The sequence below is a fragment of the Hesperophylax consimilis genome, chromosome 15 (assembly GCF_061612785.1).
Source record: "Hesperophylax consimilis isolate HC1 chromosome 15, BYU_Hcon_1.0, whole genome shotgun sequence".
Lineage (NCBI taxonomy): Eukaryota > Metazoa > Arthropoda > Insecta > Trichoptera > Limnephilidae > Hesperophylax > Hesperophylax consimilis.
The window spans coordinates 28,479,462-28,498,304 of NC_142850.1; the positions used below are offsets into that span (position 1 = coordinate 28,479,462).

The 18,843-nt window shown below is 35.1% G+C and overlaps 1 protein-coding gene across 8 annotated transcripts in view; it reads right to left on the minus strand.

The window, feature by feature from the left end:
- The window catches only part of LOC149417587 (uncharacterized), a 201,898-nt gene that overhangs the window by 36,207 nt on the left and 146,848 nt on the right, over positions 1 to 18,843 (minus strand). For all 8 annotated transcript variants that reach the window (XM_089640424.1, XM_089640422.1, XM_089640423.1 and 5 more), the window contains exon 5: positions 6,444 to 6,521. In XM_089640424.1, coding sequence (XP_089496550.1) covers positions 6,444 to 6,521 — 78 coding nt within the window. The remainder of the gene's footprint in view (positions 1 to 6,443; positions 6,522 to 18,843) is intronic.

Sequence of the window (18,843 nt, forward strand, 5' to 3'; positions counted from 1 at the left end):
ATGTAAAATTTCAGAAGTTTTTGTGCAAAGGTAGTAATTACACTTATGTAGGTGTATTATTTAGCATCTATTTGTTTTGCTCTGGTTTTATGATTTTAGTTCAGTTTTAGTGCGTTTATTTTATTTAGATTTTTTATTATTTGACCGGTCGGTGGCCGAGTTGACATCGCGCTTGGGTCCCACCCAGGCGTAGTGTGTTCAATTCCTCGGCTGGCTAAGTCCTCCATCACAACACAAGCAACATTTTCAGCTTTCTGTGGTGGTAGTAGGAGATTTTCAAATATTGTCAGGTTATTCGTAACCCGGGAATGTTTGTCTTTCTTTTTAAAAATTAAATTAAATTATATAGTTTTCTTTAACCGCTTCACTAGATAATGTCTGTAATGTGAGGTGTTTGCCTTTTTCTCTTTTTTAGTAAGTTTTATGCATACTTAGTAAGTCGAACTGTTTAAAGATTTCTGTTGTTGTTGTCCTTAACAGGAACGGACTTTTCCATATAAAACATAAATTAGGATTTGAGGCCGAAATGTTAAACCCTAAGGTTTAACAAATATTTAGTCCGGACACTAGAATATATATAGTATATTTACCAATACCAAAACTAGACTCTTAAACTGAACAAAGAACCTGCAGCATTCAGATGTGGTCAGATATACGCACCTATGCAGTCGGGATGTGTCGTGACTGTAAGCATAAATCAACTATCTAACTGTAAGTTATAAAAAATTAGTTCGTCTATTCGTTAGTTCCTCCTTTAGCCGCCTACAGAGAAAATATTGAAAAATCTGTGTAGGTACCCTATATTTTACATTCAATTTATTGAATTCTTGTAATAACGCCAATAACTAAATGCGAAATGTCGAAGTTTTCCATAAACATCCACAACATATCCAATGTGTAAACGTCGCGATGGTTTAATGTTTTATGCAGAAGATTAGAATACATAACATTATTACTATGAATAAATACGTTCAGCGGTGACAAAGTTGTCATCGGTTTGTGGCGTCTTGCTTCTTGGCGCCATTTCCCGGCCTCGCTTTGGCGCCACGACCAGAGATGGCGCAAGACGCGACACTAGCGGAGACTTTCACGGCCGAAAGGCAAACTAGGTTCATAATAAAAGTCAGCTGCAATCAACGTGAAATATGACAATTTTGGTTTTCGCGAATGAACGCCATTTTTAATGGTTGTTTTGAACGTCTTAGATGACTGGAATTTATAGGGGAGATAGTTTTCCAAAGCAAAACTTGTTTATTTTCTATATGTATCTTCCAACACAATATTCGAGGTACCTTTCACTCTTCTTCTATTATAAGCTTCGTAATAATATGAACACGTGTTCTAGCACCTGCGTTTGTCTTAATTATATATAATGACTAAATGTGAAAATGTTAGGATTTTTATGGACATGTTCCGACATCGTAACAATTAATTGGCACTTTACTAAAAGTTTATCAGGAAACCTATCAATTCATCCGTTAAGGGCCTGCAATCCCGTTTTTAATCGTGTAATGAATATATTGAAGAGAATCTTAATAAATTAGCAATAGTTTTATCGGTAATTTTTTCTCCGTGTAGAAGTAGGTATTTTGAACATGCTTGGACTTATTTTGATATATTGCTGACGTTAGAATTTGCTCTAAGTTTCAAACCAATACATGGCGCTATTTGAGTAGTTAACAAATAATGAATTGTTTTTATCCCTTCTCTACGGGCAGTGAAACTAGGTTATTTAAGATCTGAATTTAATTAGAGAACTTCACTTCTCCTCGATATGTCTAGCTTAATAAACACAAAGTAATTATTATATTCGCTGTCCGTTGGTTGAGTAATTTCTTCAGAGTGTCGGTAGCAATATAAACTTTGAAAAACATAACAATAAATCGATGGAATTCAACTTCTCAAAAGTACTTTATTTACAATAAAGAATTTACCTTTTGTTCACCAAGTACTAACTTTTAACAGCTGACATATAAAATTGTTAGTTATTTAAAAAAAAATAGATAGCTTGGGGACAAAAGTTAAAAAGACCAACGGTAGGTACATACATTTGGACGCTAGATGACACTGGAACCCGCTTTGGCACTGGAACCGTACGAATATGCACGAATATTAAAACTAAATTAATAATCGGGAAGATTTTTAAGTCCTTTTTTCATATTAATACTATTGAAGCCATAGACATATGAATATTAGTAGACCTGCCCAAAGTGATTAAAAGCGTATTATTCCCCACTCCCATACCGGTTCCATTGGAGCCGGCTGGGCTCGCGTATGGCTTCCCGTGAATCTTGAGAATGAGACGTCATCATTCTTGTTCGAACTAGCGTCGAGCTATGGTCGAGGCATTTTATGAAATAACACGGCAAATTTGTGGCTTGTGCTATGAAAACTTGTAAAAATAGATGTGAAAAAGAGAATAAACCCAATTGTCGTATTACATTCCATATGTAAGCATCATTTTAAGCTTATTCACATCGTATAATATGAATCAGTTGTAGAAACATATACTATCACATCGAGATACATCTGGTCGAATGTAGCGATTCTCCAGTGTACGCATCGTTGTTACTGGGAAGTAAATTATGAACACTTATAAAAGTGTCTTAACTAAATACGTAAACAAAATATTCGACTCTGAAAATAGAAGAATTTTTTTTTTGCCGAATTTGGACTTCGCAAATTTGTTCATAACGTGGCGAGTAATTTGCGCTCCCATGTAAAAATGTCTATTCATTCAAAAGCAGATTTTACTTTTAAGAACTAAATGGTGATATTATAATGCGAGATGCCTATATACTGTCAGATTGATTTATTGACGAATCACAGTCAGCTTTACCCCCTTCGTTCTTCAACAGTTGATTTTACCATATGTCTGTGATTGAAGCATATTTTGGGAGGTCATTGACCAAATGACCGCCATAGAAGAGCCGCCACTGGTTCCTACTACCTACTACTCATCAAACTCAACCCGGTGTACATTAAATGTCATTTATTCCTCGGGCGTCCTAGACTTCTTCTACTTTTCGCTTTCACGTATTACCTCATATCTCATTACACTCCTTTGTTAATCTGCTATCAGGACTAAAGAACTAACAATATTTACAAATATGCTTTCCGGAGCACAACTTCAATAAAAGTTAAAATGGAAAAAAGAAAGCAGTAAGTTGTTGTTTTACATATGGGTAATGTCAAGGAGAGCCCTGACCTACTCCCAGAGTTGCAAGTAACGACCACTCTGCCAGATTGGGGTGAACTCGGCTCAAGGGTAGGTAAGGGTGTGTTAACACACTCTAATGGTTGTGATAACGATGCAGAATACGGGAGGGTAAACGAAAAAGCGGAGGAAAATGTATTTTTCCATATTTTTGATTTACGATTTTTTGTGAATACCGCATAAGAGTGCCAACAGTTCCCAAGCGGCTGGAACCGCTCAGACTATGGAATCCCTAATTGGGGTGTGTTTTGAGGGTAGGTGAAAAAAATAAAGGGGAAGGTGGGGAAGTACCTGGCTATTCAGATCTGGTCACCGGATTACTAGTCGAGAGTCTTACCCTTAGAAGAAGATAAGACTGATTAATAAGGAGAACCACAAGATAACACTGATTAACTTCACGGAACAATTTTTTTATTATTTATTTGTTAAAGAGCGGAAACGGTTAACACAATTTTAAGCACTTAGCCATAGGCCCATTGTGCTATCTCTCATTTTACCTCATTCCTTTAACAGGAACCCGGTCCCTGTGATAAACTTAACCATGTGTTTGTAATGTTTCAAAGACCCAATCCTGTCTGATTACGTCTAAAAGGGATCCAAATGATAATCTAATCTCCTTCAACGGAAGCAATCTTCCGAACAGGCCTTCCATTGATATGTTTGGTATAACTATAAGTGACCAGCTCAGGTACGGGGGCTCCATCGAAGCCAGAGTGAAGTTGGCCTCTCAGAAGCTAGGCGTACTGTACAGGGCCCGCAGATACTTTAATAATACACAACTGCTGACCCTGTATAAATCGCAAGTGCGCCCTACTGTCGAATTTGGCAGCCATCTCTGGTCCGGAGCCCCTAAATACCTGAAAAAAACCCTTGACTCTGTGCAAAAACGGGCGGTCCGTTTGATAGATTCCCCAATCTTAACAAACGGACTGCAATCTTTAGAGCACAGGCGTCAGGTAGGTATGCTGTCATTGTTCTATCGGTATTACAATGGAAGATGCTCTAAGGAACTAGCGTCATTGATCCCTTCGGCACCGGTGCGTAGTCGGGATACACGCCAAACGCGCGCCCAACATGTGTACACAGTTGACACTTGTCACATGAGAACGGGTCGCTTCTACGATTCGTTCTTAAGTTCAACAGCTCGGCTGTGGAACGAACTGCCGGCCTCTGTGTTTCCTCCCTCCTACAACATGGGACTCTTCAAGACCCATGTTCACTCCTTCCTCTCCACAAAAATTCCCTCCACACAGCATCCCCAAAGATGACATAGGCCCTGAGGGAAATTATTTTCTTCAGGGCCTCCTGTGTGGAGTTAATATAAAAAAAGAGGGTTTTCATTGGATATGAGGTTATATCTTCTGGTTCCACAATTCCCTGAAGTCCCCATGAGGGAAGAGTGGTAAGGAACAAAACTTTCCAACCTATATATTATATTGCTTTCAACATTTATAAATTTCAGCAGGTGTACCCCAATATTACATTTATTATTGCAAATAATAGCCCAACTACACGGAGAAATCTGGTCAAAATATTCGTTTTCCTATTAAAAACGGGACTGGAGGCCTATAACGAATGATTTGACAAATTTTATAACAAACTATCAGTAAACCACTAATATATTATGAGGAAGTCGGAATACGTGTTCTTGCAACATAAATAATATTTTCGCATCTCGTCCAATATATTTATTTGGACAAGGCTACCTGCGTGACCACGTGTTCAGATATATATGGTCATGCAGTCACGTATTTAACAGAATATTGATTTTAAAAATCCGTACTCATTTTTCTTTGTGTAACTCTTGACGGTGAAACTTTTATGCTATGTTCTATGCATTTAACAGGCGGGAATAATTTTTATATTTTTGTTTTTATGTGTTAGTAGTCCCAACTATCCGGAGAACCAGGGCAACTATATTAAAACTCATTTATGAAAAAAATTGTGAGGGAGAAGGGTGTAGAGGATGGAAATGTGTAAGGGAAGGTTGGCTATTAGCCGAATATATAAATCTAGTGAAAAAACATAGTGAAAGCCATTTCGAGCTATGTATTGATTCTGATTAGTGGCCAGTCATCAGAGGGTTACGAAAAGTATCTTCCACTCTCAAAAAACATGTTTAATGATTTATAACATCGGCTCGTTAGTGCGAACTCGTTGTTTCAATTTATAGGAGGGTAAACAAATTACAAAAATAATGGGACTCTAGTTGTACCTAGTCGCAGAATTTCAGATAAAATATAGAGGTAAAATTATGCATCGATGAAGATATAAAAAAATCACTTCAAAATAAGATGAATTTTTCCTATTTTTGTTCAGTCGGATATCAAGCTACTCAGATTGGGGTAGAGAGAGAGAAAGAGAACTAATGGAATTTGGATCAAAGAGCACGAAAAACCCTGTAAAATTTTAAACTAAATAAATTGTCCCAAATGAATTTTAATTTTCCAGTCACCAAATGCTAACGGACCACAGTTTAGACAATGGAACAAAGCTTGACTTTCTTCGTCGTGATACTAAAAGCGTAGGAATAGACAACTTGAAAACATTGAAAATTACGAAGTCAAGTTCCATTCTTAACATCGCTATTTTCCCTTACAATCGAGGGCAATAATGACGGCCCCATGAAAACTCAAGACAGTGGCAATTTTAAATTTTTCAGTAGTGTAAATCCAACATTAAGTAACCTATTTAATAACCTAGTTTTTTCATCTCTTTTCAGGTGTGTGTTGAATTGTCACTTTCCTGAGTTGTCTGGCTACCATCACGACATACCTACATATCATATACCTTCTCGTTTTTTAACTTCCTACTCCCACCACAAAAGAAGTCTTCCGAAACTGGTTGGAAGAGGAAAAAACACGATGGTCAAAAAGTATTTTATATTTACACAGCAATTTTGTACGCCTTTTACATAACTTGGAATCTCATTTGTCTGCTTTAATTACGAGAGGAATGTTTTTCGCGACTTTGATTTCTTCTACGTAAATAAATAGTTTTATTTTCAACCAGCTTAAAATATCGCACTGTTAGTGCTTTTCAAAATAATAATCATTCTTCTGAAATTTCTCTGAAAATAAAAGCTCTAAAATTACTGAATGAACTAGAAATTGGTTTCTCTATGAAAACAAGGACCGATTTTATTTATTATTAAATCGTACTTGTCTTCCGGTGACATCTCCATCATCACATTGTGTTGAAATCATAAATAAATAGATGTACTCACCACGACAAGGATTTGCAGAGCTTCTACGTATGATCGCTCGGTGTCGTAAAGTTCCACGACCACGTGTGTCCTTGTGTCCTGGAAAGAAAATTTATAAAAATCAATTAATTAAATTAATTCCTAATTGCAGTAGTTTCAGTAAAGTACTGAAACTAAAGTGAAGACTGTAGTCGCTTATCACAAGCATACACAATCGTGGATATTTTAATAAAGGACAGTGGCAAATACCTAGCCTACATAGAAATAATAATCTTAATTTCACAAAGGAAGGTCATAAAGGTTGATACTGAAATACATCCCTTTAACACATATACGCCACGCGACTTTTTACCCCAAATCCTTTGGAGATGTAGTTAACCTAAGCAAACCTACCCTAACCTAATCTAACTGTTCGGGCATATACACTGCCTCTGTAAGGTTGCACTCCGTGTAGTGCAATTTCACCGTGGAGTTTATTTACGTGCTAGCCGGAAGAGGAGCATTGAAGACACCATAACCAAGTTAGGAATTTCAGTATTCTTGTGGCATCTTCTGATTTATCCTGTTCGATCCCCATTCGCTGTGCAATATTTTCGGAAGAAATTCGCGGCCGGAAATATATCCGGCTATTTCCAAGAGCTATCGAAACACTAACCTCACCTAACATAACCAAACCAAACCCAACACTGCATCACCATAAACGATGATAACCAGAATGTTACGTGTTTCTTCACATTTGACTACCCTCACAACGTAAAAAGGTAAATAATTATCATTTATTTCTCACGAATTCGTGGTGGAAAACGTAAATAAATTCACATAAAGGTGTGTAACTATATTTTTGTTTAGGGGTCAGAAACTTCCTAGATATTGCAGAAGTACAACCAACGATAATTTTGTATAAAAATATGCTTAAGTACAACAAAAATATGATTTAGGTAACATAGAAAACACGAAGTTACAAAGAAAAAAAACACTTGTTTATAATTTCGTTTGGAGGTATTGTCCTAGGGAAATATTATCGAAAATTTTCCAGAAACGTGAATTTTCGTGAAAAACTTTTAGTGAAGCCGATATACTTTAAAAAGCAACCCCCAGGCGTACTACGTAACCTTCTGAATATACCAATATAAATCAACCACATTAAATTATAACGCTAAACACTGGGGGATTTCCTCACGTAATATAAGCTTTAGTTTTGCGGTTCAATGCAGGCAAGAGTCAAATTAAGTTTAAGCTGCAGTTAACGCGAAACTATGCAACTACTAACTTACAAGCTTTAATTACATTGTAATAATAATGAGGTTAAGGGCTGTATCTCCATGTTTCTAACGTTCCAATTGATTGCGTTACTTCGCAGTTTATTAGCGCCATTAAATGATGTCTAATGATTTCACTGATAATAATCGACATTAAAAGCAATTACTATACAGGGCTGGCCCTGTGCAGGCGCAAAGGAGCCAAGGCGCTGATAACACCAGCTCCCTTGAGGTTATTCCTTCATGTTACAGATTCTCTTAATTAGGACATAGTATAGGGTAGGGCGGGGCTAGTTGAACATGATTTTGCTAATTTGACCCCAGAGTTGAAACTCTTATAGTTATTTTTGTTTTTTCAATTTATTAAGATAGCTTCATTATCTGGCTTCATAATGTTATTCATGAAATGATATAATACGTTGACCTTATGCAAGATATTTTAATTTTCACGCAGAAGGAGAAATGGTTCAACTTGCTACATAGGTGGGGTTAGTTGAACCACCCCACGGGGCTTGTTGAACAATATAGTGTCATATATGTATTATCATTGACACTCATGGTTTTATAAAACAAATTAAGATATTAAAGTAAATTTATTGAAATAATGAAAGCATACAGCATTAGGTAATAGAACGATTATTTTATCTAAAAAAACAAGTATAATAAAACAGGTTAGTTTTCTAAGAATTATTTGATCGATAAAATCGGCAAATGTACATTGGAATAGTTCCAGATGTGCACTTTTGGTATGCCCACTTTAGACAGGCGTGACAACGAGCCCACTCTTCTCCTGGAAAACTCTCTGAATAAATCTCATCACAAATTATGCAAGCATTTTCTTCACAATTGTCGGATGATGAGTCTGACAATGTGAAGAGTTTTTTCTTAGTTGCCTTATCTGTTCCTGTCTTTTGCTTCTTAGATTGCTCTTGGGCAAGAGAATCCTTTTCAGGAGTGTCTTTTAAAATAGCAGCTCTTCTTTTCTTCCTCGCTGCTTGCAGCTGTTTTTAGGCCCTGCCTTTGGAAATGGTCTAACGGTTTCAGGTGAAAAGTAAACACCACTTCTAGATGTAGATGTTACAGTATTGTTATTGATATTGGGAGAAACATTTTCTTTGCCTGTTGTAATAAAATTACAGTAAGGAATCTGAATGGGGCAAGTTGAACCGAATGGTTCGATTAGCCCCACCCATGTTTTATTACAAATTTCATCGGATAACTCATATACCACTAAATGTATTACAATTTTACAATTAACAAGATATAGTTAAGTAAACACCAATTTCAAATTGACTTACCTTGACTTGGTATCTTTTTCCTTGGTATCTATTTTCAAAAAAGCAGTCGATAGTCTTTTTTTACTTTTGGAGCAAAAATCACACAAAATCCCAGTACACACGTTACGGATGCCATGTGCCTACTGAATGCTTGGTGGCGCGGTCCCCTTCTTCTAGCTTGCTATAACATGTTCAGCATTCTTCGTAAGTCTTTCGGCTCCGAAGATATTGGCGTGGCCCAACTAGCCCCTTGGTTCAACTAGCCCCGCCCAACCCTACGAGTATATATCCTCCACACAGCATCACATAGAAAATATTTTGCTAGGGGGCGATGTGTTAAAAATACGTTGTCAAATACTGACAGCGGCAGATGCTGATTTTATTATAAATTACAATAAATATATGTATTTTTAAAAAATAACCACCATATCAGCAACGTAAAAAAACATAACTACCAATGATTTATGTAATGTATGTCTTGCATGTATCCTTTTTAGAAAGTGACAATTTTATCAAAGTATTTGATGCTTGGGTTCTTTGATGCTTGGGTTCGATCATATAAGGGTTCTATGCAATAACTGTTTCTACTTTTTCGCCACCAGTTTTTACCACACGAGAAAAACCAAATCGCTAGGTATTCCTTAAGGCGAAGCTTAATGCTAAATCACTATTTTGATTAATCTTTATAACGAATTGGTGAACATTATGAATACCAAAAAATATGCATTACATAAATTGAAGGATTTCCTATCGTTTCGCTTGAGTAGAATACAAATAAAAACATAAATTACTCAATAAAAAATATAAATGTAACATACTAAAAAAAATATTTTTCCAATTGAAATGTATGAACGCGTAAAGGAAACAACTTTTTAAAAATACAGTATTATAGCTAAGATTATCTGTGACAGTTTCAATTGAATAACTTTTTTGCTTTCTTATAAAATTATTTACAAAACAAAAACCAGTTTTGCGCTTGAAATCGAACGTTTCTAGACTCCGTTTGTCAAGCGATTTTAATGCCTATTACCTACAATATAAGGTATACCAAGAGTATACACATTTTTGGCGTGTAGCTTCCACTTAATAATCACAATTTGCCTGCCCTGTTTTCACATCTGCCAGATAAATTTCATCCAGAAAAACAATCGATAACGTGAACGAGTGCTTTTATAGTATGCACATATTGTTATAGTAAAAAGTGGCACAGGTGAGATAAACCGCTTCCTGCTGCAGAGATCTGCTGTACTTAGAATATAACATTTTGTGTTATGTTACAATTCACAAGTTTGTGTACTTACTCATAAAATATATCGATTTTCCACTGGAGTGATAGTGACGAGCTTAAAACGATAAAGCGGACCGACGTAGTACAAATCTTTTTATAACGTATGGGAAAGTCAAACAGTGCATGGTAGGTATTCAGAACTGGAGACAATGGTACTGTGCTACGAATAGATCCTTTCAAGAAATATAATATGAACAAATAATAATTACTTTGTGTACTTAAAGCTCATCTTAAAATAATTCATCAACTAATTATTTTAAGGAAAAAAAAACCAATTTATTCCAGTTAAGCTTCAAAATATACAGTATACGAATATGAATAAATATTTTTGTCCATATAAAAAACTAAATTTATTATTTCAAGAAAGGCATACAAATACAAAATTTGATTGAATCAACGATACAGAATCTATTTGTAAGCCTTTCTTGAAAGAATTGCCTATTTTTTGGACGTAAACATATAATTTATCTTAATATTTTTAAGCATAACTTGCATAAGTGCTTTTTCCTTAAAATTAAATTAGCACCATCTATGAAATAGTACATTACGAATTCTTTTACGTATACCCTTGGTTAGTGAATACACCAGGAAATTCAATTTAAAGGTTTGCAGCGGATGCGAAACTATCCGGCCACATTGGAATTCAGGTACCAAATGAGGAGTTAGTCATGGAACTGGCAAGTGAAGCACAAAAACAGTTTGAATCTAGTAAAAAAATGATAAGTTATGAATTATTTAAAAAGGTATGAATTTGATTGAAGAGGTGTCAAAAAGAATGGACGGCAGATTTAAGAAAGATCAAGAATTGGACGATGACTCTTTGATGAAATGATTTGGACTTGGTAAGATAGATAGGCTGATACAGATATTGAAAGAAGGGTAAATGCAGGGACTCCAATGGAAAACTGAACGCGGTTGACCCTATCAAGAAACTGTAAAAGAAGCGAAGCTAGCAGTCCACAATGAAATGCTGATACCTACTCTGAGTACTGAATGCTGTTGAAATGAGGTCCGTGGAGCGTATGTTTCGTAAAACCATGTATGATCGTGTCAGAAATGTGGAGATTCGTAAAAAATGCAAAACTGATGTAAGCGTAGTGAGTGAGATTAAGAAGGGGACACGGAGAAAAATGATCATTGCTGATTAATTAAAAATTATTAAAATTCAAATTATTGGTAAATCGGTTGAAACGGAACTACACGCCGATTACTGATAAACTTTTAGTAAATTCGTAATAATATCGGAACACGTGTTCGTGCACTTGCGTTTATCTTAATTTATACAATGACTAAATGAGCGTGTGTCAAGTTTTTTGGTGGTCCGTCCTATCTGCCTAACCCTGCGAATAACCATAACGAAGCAAAACATAAATGTGTCGGCATTGAGTTGCGCAGCATTCATTCTTCCCTCCAGAAGGAAATAAGCCGGTAAAAAGTTCGACAACAAAAACATAGTTTTGAGATAAACGCAAATAAAGATTGGCATGCTCATATGCCCAACTATGCGCCAAACTGTATCTAATAAACGGCTGTATGTACTAATAAATATGATTATGGCATTACCGAAACCAAGCTTAACTCAAAACACCAGTTTTTGTAGTTGACCCCTGTGATTCCCCGATTTTGCTTTCGAGTTTTAAGGATTGAACGGTCACCAATAATTAATTTCTGATAGAGTTCCAATTACCCCGGGATCAAATGAATTTTAAAACAAAGGGCATGGAAAATCACTATGCAATGTTGCGATAGTAGTTACGTCTGTAATTAATTTCCGATTGTAACCTTGTTACGACGAGGCCGAGTGGAACAAAAAGCACACAGAATTCCTATGAAATTTTCCTACCTACATCATTGTACCTGTTACGTTGGTTATTAATTTACTATAGCGTCCGAACAATGTCGGTATGCGGCAGCTGATTGAATATCTAACAAAGAGCTGGGATTCAGTATGAAATTCTCCGATATAAATTAGGTTATTACGTTACGCCATTTATTTGCAATATTACCTAAGTTACGCCACGTGCCGGGGCTGGTACATGAAACAGTGATCATAACATAATTTTCTATAATTTTTTAAGTTAGTTCATAAGCACGAGCAAAACACAACTGTTTCATAACATTTGGTAGTAACATGAGAGGAGAGCTTTAATGGTTGCGAACTTCCGTAGAGGTTACATCACAAGAGTGGGAAGTTGTACACACTCTTTTTAACAATAGAACCAGACTATTTATATATTTTTCTATTGGTTCAAAGGGTAATTAATAGTCATACAAATTTGTTACAAATTACTTTTTTATTCAAGTTCTGTTATCATATCATTATTGGCCAGATGTTTCACAAAACTGAAAAAACAACATAACTTGTATAAAACTTTTACAGAACTTTAAAATCAGCTTTGAAATTTCATGAATTGTTCAAATTCTGTGAAATAACCCGTTCTTATAAAGTATTGTGCTAAATGAGCTTCCAAGGAGAAGTAACCCAAAGAATAATGGAAACAATGATTCGAAGTTGTGAATTTAATTGTATGTTCAGATAGGACGGGTTGTTTCAAAGAATTTAAACAATTCGTCAAATTTCAAAGTTGATTTTCAAGTCCTGTGAAGGTTTTATTCAAGTTCTGTTGCGTTTTCAGTAGGTACTGTGAAGTAAATGGTCAAAAATTATATAAGATAGAACCTTCACAGAATTTGCAAATCACGGTAAAACAACCAGACTTTAATATTCAAGTTCCGTTATTAACCAAGCACTGTGAAACAACAGGCCCATGATGAAATGATAATAGAACTTGAATTTTAACTTTGAAATTTGATGAATTTTTCAAATTCTGTGAAGCCACTCGTCTTTAGTACTGTACACCCCTTACAGTAAGTCAGTTTTTTGCTCTCGAGAATTTTCACTGGTGTGTCATACTGTTCAATATTTTATTTTGGAATTACAATATAACATTAAATTGGACCACGGGTTGAGCATCACTGACTTAAAGGGAAGCAAAATGAAAAAAAAAATATTTTAAACTAGGGTTATAAGATATTTGGAATGAGGAGAATACAATAAAGGCGGTATACATCGAACGGAAAAGATACCTACATATTTTACTGGAGAAAAAAATTAATGATACATCTGAATTTTAAATATATAACCAACAATAATTAAACAATTATATAATAATATAACAAATCGCTTGGTAGAACAACCGTGATATTAATATTTTTTTAAATGACAACAATCAGTGCATATTTAAAGCGTGTTATCAAAAAACTTAAAGTTTTAAATTTTGTACATTCAAAGGTTTACGAGGACTGAAAATCGGTCACAAAGCTCAACATTCAAAGGTTGACGAGAACTGAAGATCCGACATATTAAAACAAAGCTCGATATTTAAAATCGATGATTGTGATTCAACACTTTCGACATACGACAAAGTTCAACGTTCAACATCCAGATACATTAATACAGTTAAAAAATACATCGATAGTTAAAAAGAAAGCTTGGCAGGACATGTGACAGGGATCATCGTCCAACATCGATTAAAACATTGACATTGAGTGCAAAACATCGATATTTATTTCTACCTACTTTGGGTTGTAAAGGTCGGTCCATTGTGACTGTAAGTTTGATAGAAATTTGGGTCGGGAGAGCGCTGCCCAACAGACGACCTGTCCCATGGAAGCTGTATTCGAATTGAGATCATAATTTCTCCAGCAGTGATTCGTGTAAATAATTATATAATGCGCCTACCGGATGATTCGAAAACAACTATAGATTTAAATGTAATTTTCTATCCATTTTCCAAAAGATGGAAAGCGAAATGAGTGGATTTTTGTGAAGTGGAACTATGTTGGGCACGGAAACAGACAACTGACTACCGAAAATTTGAGGGAGCATTATGTTTGGCGTGTGTAGGCTAGACACCACAATACTTATGAAGAAGTATGGATCCTTGTTTGAAAGGGAGATATGTAAATACGAATGTTAGAGGGAGTGCGCTAATAATAAAAAAAACATTAATAACTAAGCGAAAACGGTGAAAATATTTAATAAAACACGACTCGTTTGAGGTTGACCAAAAATCTCTCGACAAATACTTAAGTTGCATTTAAAGATACACTGTGAATTTTTTCATGCCTTTAAAATATTAAATAACAGAACAAATTGTGTTTTTAATAATTTTCGGAGCTTACTTTGAGTTTTTTTTTTCCATGGAAGGAATTTCAAATAATTAACTTTTCGGCATAAAAAAATGTATGGATATTTTATTAAAAATATTTTTTTTTGAACTTTAAAACATAAAGAGTTAAAGAGAAACATGTTATAAATCGGTAGAAATTGGATGAATTTTCCAAAATGATAACAAATGTAACATCTTACCAGATAATGTGTTTATAGATATCTATCCTAGGTAGTTTCCTCAGGATGCAACTCAAGATAATTGTTTTTTTATCTCTTTAATGTTATAACAAATATAATACAGGGTTATCCAATAAGAGGTGTTATTTTGATATTCAATCGTAAAAGATCAATGGTTTCGTTGCTTGTGTGGCACGTAGCGCCGTCTTGTTGAAAGTAAACGTTGTCCAGATCAATACCATCCAATTCCGGCCATAAAAAATTATTAACCATCTCTCGATAGCGCAATTCATTCACCGTAACTGTTGCTACAGCCTCATTTTCGAAAAAGTAAGGTCCAATGACTCAACCAAACAATAAACCGCACCAAACAGTCACACGTTGAGGATAGAGAGACTTTTCAACAATAACTCTAGGGTTTTCCGAGCCCCAGATGCGACAATTTTGCTTGTTGAAGCCACCGAGGTGGAAATGAGCATCATCACTCAAGATGCTTTGCATTTGATTCACTCAAGTGAATTTTAATAATTTCAATGCGTTGTTGAAGCGTGTTTTGTTCCATTTTTATTATTGGCGTAGTTTCTACTTGTCAAATGTCAAAAAATGAAAGCTTCAAAAGTAACATCTACCGAAATAGCGGGCTATTCAAAATAACACCTCTTATTGGAAAACCCTGTATAATGATGACATACGAAAATATTATATATATTTCAGCAAAATAAGCGTTTTATGTAATATATATAAGTCATATGAGGCTTTCCTGTAAATAAATACAGTACTATGTGTTTGAAAATGAAAAATTACGATGTTCTGAAAGGAATTTTGCAACGCACTTTTTTTAAGATAAAATAAATATATTTGCAAATGATGGAACGACCAACTAGAATAATTTCAAGAAATATTTTTTCCTTGCCAAGCAAGCAAAAATAAAATGCTTTTAAGGTTCAAAATACCATATAATTGAGGCAAGTGCGGTGAGATGCTAGGAAATCTACGGTAAATGTCTTGGTGATGCAAGGATTGATTCAACACCCACAATATTTCATGTGAGATAAAGTAACAATACTAATTACAATTACAATACACAATATTTCATGTGAGATAGTGGATGGATCCATTCCCTGAACTCGATGCGTCTGCGAATGAAACTCTAGTTCAAGAAACACGAATTTGGTTTAAATTCCAAATTGGTGTTTATTTGGAATTCAAACCAAATTCGTGTTTGAATTCCAAATTCGTGTTTTTCTGATCCTTTATATTTTTTTATTGAACTGCGAATGAAACTCTAGTTCAATAAACACGAATTTGGTTTGAAGTCAAGTGTCATTTCAAAATAGGAACAAATTGTGTGAAGAATTCAAACGAACGATAAAGTACCTACATGTGATATAGTATTTAAATACAAAATTATTTGTGTCAATAATTCAGACAAACGACACTAAGGATTAGAAAAACTCATTTTCGGGGAATAATCGAGCTTTCGGAAAACCTATCAAAAAGCTGCAAGTCTCGTAAAACACCCCCTAAAATGCGTTTGTTTGACAAGTTTTAAAACATGTGGTTATTTTTACAGATAATTAATTTAAACTGAACACATCATCCACTAAATCCGCGAAAAACAAAAAAACTTATTTTTTTTGCGGCCAAATTGATTTTTCTTATATAACTATTACTTGACAAGCATTTCCCAACAACCCTGTTCTAGTACTTCCCTTTCCATACTTTCCAAGTTTTCCCGGATATCCGGCGCTGCAGGCCTGCAGCGGGGGGTGGTGGGTTGATGAGGGAGGGTGGGGGTTAGGAGGAGGGGGGAGGCTGTAACTCGTTGCATCGAACCGCCCGGGAAATGCAGGCTGATAGTTCAAAGGTCATTTGCCGGAAGTTGGGCGGAGATGGGAGACTATTTCTGTCATAACATGCAAAGTAGGATGCGTTCATTGGTGAGTTCATTTTCAAAAAATTAATACATTCATTTTGTTTTACGTTGACCGCACACCATTTTTTAAGGAAAGGAAGGAGAGTAAGTTGTGGGAATAAAAAAGGTATGAGGTATGGTTATGAATCTAGGGATCTGTGTTTTCAGGAGTATGGACGTATTTATTTATTTATCTATTAACGGACATCGTCCAAATTACAAAATAATAATAAATAAAATAAAATGAAAAATACAGGAGTAGACAAAGGTACATGAAAGCAAAGACATATGGTAGATATAATATAAGAAAATAAAGTGACAAGTCGAATCAAGTCAAGAATACCCCGTGGGTCAGGACCACAGGACACTTATAATATTCCGGCACTTGTTTAGCGACTGGCAAAAATCATTCAGACTTATCCCAAAAAAGTTAAGGTTTTGACTTGAGTTGACCAGTCTACACATTCTGGACAGTGGTGAATAATATCCATAATTCGTCGAATGATGGTTGAGGAAGAGCAGTTCATTATTTCTGAGTCTTTGCGAGGGGATATTGAAGGAAATGAGTTGCAGTAGAGTAGGTGAATCAATAATACCATTTATAATTTTGAAGAAGCAAATGAGGTCATTTCTTTCCCGACGGACTTCCAAAGGAGAGAGGTTTAGAGTTAGTTCAATTTCATCATATGAGTATTTGCCTTTTTCTAAACCTAGCCTCCTAGCAATCCCTCTTAAGAAGCGATGTTGAACAGATTCAATGCGTCGAATGTGGACAGCATAAAAAGGAGACCAAATAACACAAGCATATTCAAGATGGGGGCGAACCAAGGAGCAGTAAAGAGTTCTAAGGGTATTTACGTTTTTGAAGTCCGAAGTGATTCTAGTGATGAAAACAAGTAGTTTGAGGGATTTACTAACGATTGCAGTTATGTGATCCCGAAAAGAAAGCTTGCTATCAAGAGGGACACCAAGGTCTTTAATAGATGTAACAGTTGTTAAGCAAATATTATTAAAATTAAACAATAACTTAGTAAACATCACTTATAGGTAAATACTTAATGCCGACCGGGTTTCGTTACAACCGTAGCTTCATCAGGGCAGTATAATACTAAACTTCTAAAATCTAAATTAACATGTGATGATATCACGGTGAGTGGACTGTCTGAGCTACAGTGGAAGAGGTAGGGGTAGTTGGGAGATTGAGAGGCGAGTGCTCTTTGTCAATAGGGAACAATCTGAGTATAGGACTTTTATTTAGGTTTATTTGGTTGTTGATGACTTCGCTATTGACGTTTTTGGCTTTCCTTAACTCTAGCGCCTCTAAGTTATCTAACCTAAGACCTATTCCGTTTTTATGTAATAGACTGACGCCAGTATTTTTGTCAAACGTATGGTTGGTTGCTATGAAATGATTTGCCTATCATTATTCCCGAATGTATAACTTCCTTTGACTATTTAAGTAATAACATAATCCGTATATAGGTTGGAAGCCTAGGTGTCAAAAATTTACACGTATTGTCTATGATTTTGTAAGAGGAAGGTATTTGATTTTCTGCGTGAGTGGTATATCTATGCTCTTATCGTCACGTCTACATCATCGGAGATCGAGAGCTCTCAAAATGTCAAATGTTTTAGGCGGGCTAATTTACGAGTTGATTTTTTAATACCTTACCAGACTATTTGTCTATTTTAGATTGATTATCAATTAATAACATCAACATCCCCCATCACTCGATGACTGTAACCGTCCATACTGATAAAATCATGCAATTTACAATTTACGTATGTTTCGGTGAAATTGGATTACGTAAACGTCATATTTGACATATCGTCGCTCTAGGTCGTTTTTGTCCAACAGACCATTTTTAGCGAAATTGAGTTAAGTATGCATTTGTTCTCCAAAAACATTTATTTATACGATACAAGTGAAAAAAAAAATTTTAGTGTGTTTTCAAGACAAGTTTGTCTTAATTCCATCAAAATTAAATGAATATTCCGAGCTTGTTTATCCAACTCTGTGTCTTATATTCAAATAAAAAAACGTGTTTTCTGCGTAATTTTAAACATTTGGAACGAATTTTACTTAACCCTTAAATGCATGATTTATTAATTTTTCTGGAAAAAAATATATTTTGTAGATATTTACATGCATATGCAAGGAAATATAAAGAATTTTATTTTTTTGTAATTTTTTAATGATATTTGATTAAAAAAAATTGTTGCAGGTTTACAACACCATGTATTTAATAAAAATTAATATGAACAATTTACGTATGAAAAAAAAATAAAAAACCTAAAAAAAATTCTCAAAACTAATAAGTGTACCGGAAA